At 37.4% G+C, this 10,447-nt stretch overlaps 2 protein-coding genes across 2 annotated transcripts; both read right to left on the reverse strand.

Annotated features, from left to right (window-relative positions):
* Nucleotides 1-4,745: 4,745 nt before the first annotated feature.
* Nucleotides 4,746-5,102, reverse strand: LOC145791900 (uncharacterized). Its single transcript, XM_082872360.1, has one exon. It carries the CDS (start codon nt 5,100-5,102, stop codon nt 4,746-4,748), a length of 357 nt encoding a protein of 118 aa, XP_082728486.1.
* A 1,529-nt stretch (nt 5,103-6,631) lies between these two features.
* Nucleotides 6,632-10,440, reverse strand: LOC114280243 (purple acid phosphatase 3). The gene is made up of 7 exons (XM_028222596.2): nt 10,058-10,440; nt 8,538-8,694; nt 8,122-8,229; nt 7,668-7,795; nt 7,390-7,518; nt 7,221-7,288; nt 6,632-7,134 (listed from the first exon to the last, which is right to left on the reverse strand). Exons 1-7 carry the CDS (start codon nt 10,250-10,252, stop codon nt 6,921-6,923), a joined length of 999 nt encoding a protein of 332 aa, XP_028078397.2. The 5' UTR covers nt 10,253-10,440; the 3' UTR covers nt 6,632-6,920.
* Between the last annotated feature and the right edge of the window lie 7 nt (nt 10,441-10,447).

The following is a 10,447-nucleotide window of genomic DNA, read 5'->3' on the forward strand; positions in this document are numbered from 1 at the left end:
CTTTGCCCTTAGCATGAACGGATCAGTGCCATGAGGGCGCTTTCCTATTTGCATCAGACAGGTTGGAGCAATGACGTGGTGATTTGAACGGTTGTATGTCCGATCTGGAGCGATTTGATTATAGCCGTCGATTGAAGATGCTTTTGATCTTATGGATTAGATGGCACCCGATCGTGATCATGTGTGATTAGTCAAGGCATCTATTCGGTATAAGAATGATCTGCACTATAGATCATCGATCCAACGGTCAGATCTAGCATCTATTCAGTGTAAGAATGATCTGCACCGTAGATCGTCGATCCAACGGTCAGATCGATCGGATGCGATCAAGGGACATGACCCTTCAATCAGGTGCATCAAGGCCTATAAATAGGCTGCGAAATCAGCCATTTCATTCCATCCACAAAATTCAGAAGCATTCCTGCAATTATTTCTCTCTCCCTCTTGATTTTGAGTTTTCGATCAAGAGTTTCTTTAAGCAATTTCTACTTTTCTTACTAGTAATCAAGTTCTACATATTTGATTATCAGTGTCTTGGTTTTCTTGATTATATCAAGAGTATTCTGATCTGTTATCGTCAGTGCATATGCCACTAGACTTAATCTTTAGATCAGGCTTCATTGTATCATGGAGGCAAATTTGTTGTAACCCCTTGCATACCTTTTTGTGGGTGCAAATATTGTCTTTAGGAAAGTGACTTAGTAAAGCGACTTGAAACATCAAATTTCTGTTCTATATAGACAAGTTCATCGCCAAGTTTTGAAAATCCGAAGACCACCAACTGAAGAATTTAAGACGATTTGTTCCAACACTACAGGCCCTAAATAACTTCAGATAATCACCAAACTTGGCACATATTCTTGTAAGTTTTCTAAACAAAACTGTATATTAGATTGAATTTAATTGAACAAAGAATACATACATCATTTATATAGAGTACCACTAATTCCTAATCCTACATGAATACATTACTGAGATATATAGAAGTCTAATAGATATAGGACACTTATTCCTAATCCTAGGAGAACACATATTCCTAATCCTAGGAGAACACATATTCTCACACCCCCGCTCAAACTCAAAGTGTTTTAGCAGAAAACATTAAGAGTTTGTCAAGAAAGAACCGAAACCGAGCAGTGGTGTGAGTCTTAGTGAAGAAGTCAGCAAGTTGCAGAGCCGAAGAGACAAAAGGAAGCGAGATAAAGCCAGACTGCAGATGCTGACGAACGAAGTGACAATCAATCTCAACATGTTTTGTCCGTTCATGGAAGACAGTGTTATGAGTAATTTGAATAGCACTTCGGTTGTCACAATAGAGAGACGTCGGGGAAGATTGAGGGACGCCCAACTCAGATAAGAGATTACAAAGCCAGACAATTTCAGCAGTAGCATGAGCGTGAGCACGATACTTAGCTTCGGCAGTAGAACGGGCAACAACAGTCTGTTTCTTGTTTTTCCAAGAAATAAGGGAATCACCAAGAAACATACAGAAACCAAAAGTAGATTTACGATCATTAACATCACCAGCCCAATCAGCATCAGCATAAGCCACCAAGTTTAAGGAAGAAGTAGAAGAGAACAACAAGCCCTGAAAGATAGTACTGTGAAGATAGCGAAGAATCCGAAGCAAAGCAGCCTAATGTGTAGAGCAAGGGGCAGAAACAAACTGACAAATCACATGGACAGCATAGGCAAGATCAGGGCGAGTAACTGTCAGATAGACTAAACAACCCACAAGCTCGCGATATAACGTAGGATCATCTAGAGGAACCCCATCAGTAGTGTTGAGCTTTACATTAAGCTCAATAGGGGTATCAGACAGCTTAGTGTCAGTAAGTCTGGCACGATGGATAACCTCGTTAGCATACTTAGCTTGGGACAGAAAGTAACCCTTGGGAGAAGAAGCCACCTCAATGCCAAGAAAATACCGCAATGGTCCCAGATCCTTCATTTCGAAGGTGCGGAATAGATGCTGCTTGACCTCAGAGATAGCAGAAGAGTCAGAGCCAGTGATGATCATATCATCTACATATAGTAAGAGAGCAACAAAACCAGTCGAGGTATGTCTTAGAAATAAAATAGAGTCGGAAGCAGAATGATGAAACCCAAGCTCGGTAACAGCAGTCTGAAAGCGATCATACCAAGTACGAGGAGATTGCTTTAGACCATATAGAGCACGCCGAAGACGACAGACTTGGCCAGAGGAATGGTGAAGACCAGGGGGAGGACGCATGTAAACCTCCTCAGTGAGATGGCCATTAAGAAAAGCATTCTTAACATCCATCTGATAAAGAGGCCAAGAACGAACAGCAGCGACAGAAATCAAAGTACGGACAGTAGTCATCTTGGCAACAGGAGCAAATGTCTCATCATAATCAATACCATACTCTTGGGAGAAACCTTTGGCCACCAGACGAGCTTTGTAGCGCTCAAAAGAACTATCAGAATGAGTCTTGACTTTGTAGACCCATTTGTAACCAACCAAATTTTTACCAGCAGGTAAAGGAACCAACTCCCAAGTACTAGTTTTCTGTAAAGCAAACAACTCATCCTCCATAGCTTGAACCCAATGAGGATCTTGACAGGCCTCCTTGTAAGACTGAGGTTCTGCAAAAGAGTGAATAGCAGACAAAAAGGTACGATAAGAAGCAGAAAAACAAGTATTAGACTAACCCAACCTTTTTGGAGGATGACGCGCTCGAGGAGGATATCGATATGCAGCAGGATCAGAGTCGTCAGAAGCAAGAGGATCAGCAGCAGGGGTAGAGACAACTGGTAGAGGAGGAGCCTTGCGACGAGAATAAACTAACAACGGAGGAGAAGAATGAGGAGAAAGCGAAGAATGAGAAGTAGTCATAGGTGAAGCAAGAGGAGAAGATGGAATAAGCTCAGGAGAAACTGTGGAGATGTACTCATCAGATGGGACCTCGGAAGGAAATGGATCAATATGAACCAAATCCTCTTTGGAAACTGGGGTGGTGAGAGGAGGAAGCTGAAAGTAAGATAGACGTTCGAGAAAGGCAACATAGCGGGAGACATAAAGGCGACGAGAAACAGGGTCATAACAACGATAACCTTTCTGAGTGAGACTATATCCCAAAAAAACACATAGGACAGACCGGGAACTAAGTTTAGTCCTATCTTTACGGGGTAAAAGGACAAAACACGCAGACCCAAACACACGAAGGGGGGAGTAATTAGGAAGTTGAGAAAAGAGAGCCTCATAAGGAGACCGACTAGAAAGAAGGGGGGTAGGCATACGGTTGAGAAGAAAAGCAGCAATAAGAACTGTCTCACCCCAAAACGAAGCTGGAACGGAGGCAGAGAGAAGAAGAGACCTAGCTGTCTCAAGAAGATGACGGTGTTTACGCTCAGCTCGGCCATTTTGGGCAGGTGTATCAGTACAAGAAGTTTGGTGAATGGTACCCAAGTTGGCCCAATATTCACAGAATTCAGTTTTACAGTATTCCCCACCCAAGTCAGACCGCAACATTTTAACAGTAGATCCAAACTGTGTAGTGACCATGGACTGGAAAGTACGATATATATGGTAGAAATCAGACTTATGAGTCATAAGATAAACCCACGTATAACGGGTGCAATCATCAACAAAAGACACATAGTATACTGAACCCCCTTTAGTAAGAACAGGAGAGGGTCCCCAGACATCAGTATACACAAGAGAGAAAGGAGAAACAGAAATAGATGTACTTTTATTAAAAGGTAAAGCTGACATTTTGGCAAGTTTACACCCCCGACATTCATCAATTTGACTAGGAGAAACTTTACCCAACAATCCCATCAATTTGACTAGGAGAAACTTTACCCAACAATCCTGACTGAGCTAAAGACCATAGGTGATCAACAGACAAATGACCGAGACGAGAATGCCATAAGTAAAACTGACTCGACTGAGAATCTAATTGAAACGAGGAAAGTGCAGCTGGAGAGGTGGATAAGGGGAGATGCAAGCTTTCAACCACATAGAGATCTCCAATTCTACGGCCGGTCCCAATCTGCTTCTTGGACACCCGATCCTGCACACAACAGACAGAAGAGGAAAAAATAACATCAAAACCAGACGCATCAAGTTGACTGATAGATAACAAACTGACAGATAACTGAGGAACATAAAAAACAGAAGGAATAGTAATAGCAGACATGGTTATCGCTGTTACGACCCTGTTTCTCCTAGGATTAGGAATAAGTGTTCTCCTAGGATTAGGAATAAGTGTCCTATATCTATTAGACTTCTATATATCTCAGTAATGTATTCATGTAGGATTAGGAATTAGTGGTACTCTATATAAATGATGTATGTATTCTTTGTTCTTCCAATGACCCTTCTGATGGCAGAAAGCACACTCATCTGGCCCTAATAGTCCTCTCTTGGGTTTCGTAGTGGCTTGAAGTTGATGAGGAGGAGGGGTCGATAACAAGGGTGGCTTGGCAGGAGCCAAGAACACAGAAGGAGGCAAAGTCTGATTGGCCGTCTTAAGACGGGTTTCCTCAGAGAGGAGTTCACGAACAATAGCATCCACAAAGGGAAGAGGAGATCGGTGAAGGATGCCACCTCGAATAGCCTCATACTGAGGGGAGAGAGCTGTTAAGAACTGGACTAAACGACCCTGTTCCCAAAACTCAATATAAGCGTCTAATATCTTGAGACTAGGTGGTTCCATAAGAGCCAACTGATCTCAGAGACCTGTCATCTCAATATAAAAGTCCTGAATAGTTTGATCCCGCTAACGAGCACTCTGAATAGTTGTTTCCAACTCATATCGCTTGGCAAAGTTGGACTGCTGATAAACACCGAGTAAATAATCCCACACTTCCTTGGCAATACTGTACTTGGAAAACATCATTCCAATACGGTCATCCACAGAGTTATGAAACCAGGTAAGAACTTGGGCATTATCACAATCCCAAGTGTCACAGGAAGACAGATACCTTTCTACCTTCGGGTCCGATGGACGAGGAGCAGAACCAGAAACATAGCCCCATTTTTTTTGACCAAGAAGAAAATTCTTCATAACACTGGCCCAATAGGCATAATTGCCACCAATGAGTTTACATTTAATGGCTTGAATTTTAGGGTCCATTATAAAGCAAAGTTGTAGAATAAACAGACAAATATGGGGCTTGAGTGCAATATTCCTGAAAAAGGGTCTTAAATAGAAATAGCCAAGTTAAAGCACAGAGATCACAGAGATCGCGAAGTGCAGAGAGAGAGAGAGAGAGAGAGACTGAAGCTGAGATTGATCTTCAGACGGAGCTCGCGAAAATCTCAGACAGAGATCGCAAAGCACAGAGGCAGATGAACCAAATTTAACCAAAGAGCCAAAGTAGATGGCTGCGAATCGATTCAGACAGAGATCGCGAGGAAGAGAGAGGCCTTCGTGAGACGAACCAGAGAGGGCTAGGGTTTCGAACCCTCGCGAGTCTGGAGAGAGAAAAGTCGCGACTCCGATGGTGACAAACCAGTCGAGCCAGAGAGGGCTAGGGTTTTGAACCTAGCTCTGATACCATGTAAGTTTTCTAAACAAAACTGTATATTAGATTGAATTTAATTGAACAAAGAATACATACATCATTTATATAGAGTACCACTAATTCCTAATCCTACATGAATACATTACTGAGATATATAGAAGTCTAATAGATATAGGACACTTATTCCTAATCCTAGGAGAACACATATTCCTAATCCTAGGAGAACACATATTCTCACAATTCTAGTACTAAGAAAGTTGTGGAGACAAACGAGACTCAACAAGGATTCCTAGTTGGGAGATTTGAGCACTTGGTTTAGTAACACTTATTTTCTTAATAAGGCTGCTTTAGCATTTTACATGTCTAAAATTCCCAAATAACTTCGAAAAGGTACCAAAATGGCATGTTGAATCACAGAGTTATTGGAATAAATAGAACTCAGAAACGATTCCCAGTTTGGGAGTATGAGCAATGTAAGTCTAGGCTCACTTAGTGTACATAAAGACCGTTTTAGGGGTTCATACAGTACTAAAATCGCCAGACAGCTTTTGATTGCCACCAAATATGACACATGGCATCCTGCAGTTTAAAAGGAGTTGTGAGAACAAAATTGACTCAAGAATTATTCTCGGTTTTGTAGTTTGAGCACAATGTAATATAGGTCTAAAAATACATATTTTCTCAAAAAAGGTTGTTTAGAGGGTAACACTGAACTTGGCACATAGCATCCTTTAGCCATAAGAGATTTGTGGGAACACGAGGAACTACAAGAGGATTCCCACTTAGGAGTTGGGATGTTTTTGGTTCATGAATAGAATGCAGGTTTTAAACTGGTAAAAGCTATCAGTATTTGTTTTGTTTGATGAATGAAATCATCTAAATTTCTGTTAGGTTGGTTTCTAAAAAGTTTTCCCACCTTCAAATTGTATTTGTTTGAGATCATCTAAATAAGTATACTTTTTAACTTTTTAACTTTTTATGAAAAAATGTGCAGAAAAGTAGGGAGGTGGTGTGATCCAAAAAAGATAAAAAGTGTACTTATATAGTGTACCCCACTTTGATTCTGTTTGGCTTTAAACATGTATATCATCACTTCTACAATTAATTTATGGATCTCCTTCAACCACTTGAACAGGAATTAGAAAAACATTGTTGTACTAAATCATGTTACAATGAATGAAAATGTGAATTTTGTTTACATTTTACTTTTACAATGAAACTGCATATATATAGTGATTTTTTGGGTCTACTTTTCATAATTGTCCTTCATTATATCCAATTACATACCCCAACCCTTTTTTCCCCCAAACCTTGATCACTTTTATAATATCTCATTCATCATCCATTTTGAATTTGTAATCTCCCAAGTCCTAAATTAGAGAGTCATAGTGTCCTCCTTGAGCTAATTTATCCCCCCTTTAACCTCTCTAACTAGTTGAGTGAAACTCTTTGGAAACCATAAATTTGTGCAGAACTTCTCCGAAAACGTCGTAGTATATGAAATTTGCTTTAGCTTCGTCCAGTTGAACAGACATAAAACCTTGCCCATCATAGTAAAACTTCATTTCCTCCGGATTCCACTCTTTAACATTACCTCTCCATGCCTTGGACCCACCTCCGCTAGTTAAAAATTCAATTTTACTGCAATAAGACCCAATCAATTTGATCGTATTTGGAAAAATAAATTTATCACTAGTTCATAGATAGTTTGTGGGAATAAATTTTACCTCTTGGAGCAACTGATGTGTTCCAAACAATGATCGTGCCCATTCATGTATACATCGACATTATTTTCCTAGAAAGATTATTATAATGGATTAGTCTAAACAATGTTTCAATTGCTAAAGGTTATGTGAGTGTATGCTGACATTAGTGAAAACTTGTTTGGATTATTACCTGAAGGATGGGAAGTAAATTCACCACAAGCTCTTCAGTGATACCATGCTGCCCTGCACTTTTTATTGTATGATGACCCACAACTATCTTCCATATTGCACTTGAACTTTTTAATGCCAAATCCACTTCCTAATGTAATATCAGAGAGAGAGAGAGAGAGAAGTGTTATGGCAATCGATATAACTTTCAAAGGTGGCTTGAAAAAAAAAAAAAAACTTTTTGGATATGAAATAAACTAGAAAATTTGTTGACGTTTTAGTGGGAGAAAACCCACTTACATTTAACAGGTTTGAAAGATAATTTTTCCGAGGAAGAACTCCTTTCCAGTCATAAACATTGTCCCCTGGATCTGTGAAGTATTTATCTACGAATGGAGTAGTATCGACAAAGAAAAATTCCACAATGTCTGCCCAACAATATCAACCAAAAAAAAAGAAGTCACTCAGTTGCATCTATGCAAATGAAATATGTAACACTTATATTTTGTTTGGAAGCAAATGAAGGAGAAAAATAATAATTCGAATCTGTATTTTTGTTTTGCATGCATACAGAGCGGATTAAATGAAAATGTAAAGCAAAAGAAGTTTGGTACAGACAAACAATGCCAAACAAGTAAGATCACAAATTTTCTCTTCTTAACCTTCTTTATGTTTTATTTTATTTCTTGTGAGCAATTGAATAGAGTAAAAGTTTAATTTCTAAGAGAGAGTGAATATGGGAAGCTCATTTTACCTGCATTGAGAATGAAGGACCTCATGCATACCCATCTCCTATCCTTCTCCCTAAGAATAGGACTCATTTGTGCCTCAACATCACCTCTATAGTCATGGTTGCCCAAAACTGTCACAAAATAAATAAATAAATGAATGAATGAGAACTTTAAAGCATTATCAATAAATGGGTTGTTTTTAAAAATAAAAATAAAACTTTTGAAAGAAGTTTTCGAAAACAATTCCTCAAATAAATTTTATGTATTTTCTAGAAAATGGAACAAAAAATAAAAATAATATAAAAAATACCAAATAGGTCTTTATTTTTTACATTTTTATTTGTTCTTAAAATAAATAAATAAAAATTGAAAGATATATGTTAACGTTTTTGGAGTGCATTGATTTGGATTTGAATTTGAAATTGAAATTGAAATTTACCACTGTACCACGTCTTTTGCAAGCTCGGTGCAGTGTAGATATTGCTAAAAGAGTCATAAAATGCAGGATCATTGATGCCCATCAAACCATCTTCATAAAAATTATCACCAGTTGAGATTACAAAATCTATGTCTAGTTTCTCGCCGATTATTCCCATCTACAAAATATATTTAAATGTATAAAAATGGTTGATGTAAAAATAAAAAATAAAAAATAAAAAAATACCAGTCTAAGAGAAATGCTAAAATGGCTAACTCAAAGTGAATTTTAGAGAGCTCTTATTAAATTTTAAAATCAATAGATATTTTAACACGACAATGATAAATACTCTCTTACTGTAACAAATCACTTTTTAATGTCCAAAATCCTCGGACTTCCAGCCTCATAGTACAATTCCTAGTACTACACTCAATTAAATTGCATGAGCTTACATTAATAGTTTTTTTTACTAAACCAGAGCGATTTGGAATCTAAATTCTCAAATTCAAGTAGTTTTTAAATTTTTAATAAATTTATGTTATTCTCGAAATCACCTAACCCAAACCTGATAGTCCTATCCTACAATAGTGGAAAAAACCAAAGCATTGTTGCATTCACATTGGTAGGATATCACATATTGAAGAAAATGATGCCATTTGTAACATACAATAGTAAACAAGTACCTTGAAGTGAATCACATTAAAATTACATAGGAGCCATTTTCCAAACTACCATTCAAGATGGTCTAATATATGGAAGTCTATTGTCATTAAAGAAGTCACCGAAAATGGCTCACTTTTATATGTCCTTTCCCAATATAGCTATCATTTTGCCACATAGAACTATGTATTTTTTATTGATTACTTTTTTGAAAAAATAATATACGAGTTCACTTTTTAAATCAAATGATATTTAAATGAGATTATGGTTAATAATTAGACAAGATATGAGAGAAAGAGTTGCTTTAAATATTCTAATTTATTGTTACATCATTAAGTTTATAATGAATCTAATTTTTAGACTATAATAACACTAATTTTATTTTTATTTTTTTTATTCACACAACAACAAACGATTAGTCAAACTATCATGAAATAAAAAAAAAAAAACTTTATCGACGTGAAGAACTTACACTCGATATGGGGCCAAAAATATATGTATTTATTTATTTATTTTGATAATTGGATATTTAGGTATAATCCCAACTAATCCTCACTCATTTAAAGCATTCCCTTCATGCGAGTCGAGCAAATTTTGGGCTATACTAGTAGACATGGCCCCTAGTAGATTGATTCTAATTTTATTTTTTTGCGAAAGGGAAGATTCAATTCAAATATGCCATCTTTGGCAATATTATGTATGATCACCAAACAAAACAATCAGTCCATTTATACCATTCAAGTGTTTATCAAAGGTATTAAATTAAATAACTCCTGAAAATTCTGAAGTAAACATATGTAGCACATTTCAAAAATCCAATATTTTAATTTTGAAAAAAAAAAAATTGATGATTAATAATTAAGGGAAGAAAAATGTAAGACCTGAGAAGCAACTTTAGATTGGTTGAAAAGGCCTTTACGTCCCCAATCTCCGACCACCAAAAAGCTAAGCGAGCCATCGGTTTTCAAGGGGTGATGGAAACGCGGGAGTGCAGCCTCAGAGAAATGACAACACAACCATAAGCTAACCGCGAACGAAAGAAACAAAAGCATAGGTTTATTAAGCAGAGCAGCCATGATTTTCTATTCTTGAGAAAGACAGAGAGGTATGTTGAAAATGTTGGAATATGAAAGTATCAAAATTTAAATACCAAGGTTGGTGTTTATATATGTGTGTAGAAGAAGAGAGTGACAGTGACACAGATAACTACATTTCAAAACAACCAAACAAACTTTTTCTTGGACGCAACTACCACAACATGCCTGCATGGA

The sequence above is a fragment of the Camellia sinensis genome, chromosome 5, assembly GCF_055761805.1.
Source record: "Camellia sinensis isolate YWXY chromosome 5, ASM5576180v1, whole genome shotgun sequence".
Classification (NCBI taxonomy): Eukaryota; Viridiplantae; Streptophyta; class Magnoliopsida; order Ericales; family Theaceae; genus Camellia; species Camellia sinensis.

Excerpts from the sequence above, each read along its gene's own strand:
- LOC114280243 (XM_028222596.2), bottom strand. The coding sequence starts at position 10,252 with ATGGCTGCTCTGCTTAATAAACCTATGCTTTTGTTTCTTTCGTTCGCG. Across the intron at positions 8,695-10,057 it reads AATCTAAAGTTGCTTCTCAG|ATGGGAATAATCGGCGAGAA; the intron begins GTCTTACATTTT and ends TATATTTTGTAG. Across the intron at positions 7,796-8,121 it reads GTCCTTCATTCTCAATGCAG|ACATTGTGGAATTTTTCTTT; the intron begins GTAAAATGAGCT and ends ATTGTTGGGCAG.
- LOC145791900 (XM_082872360.1), bottom strand. The coding sequence starts at position 5,102 with ATGGACCCTAAAATTCAAGCCATTAAATGTAAACTCATTGGTGGCAAT.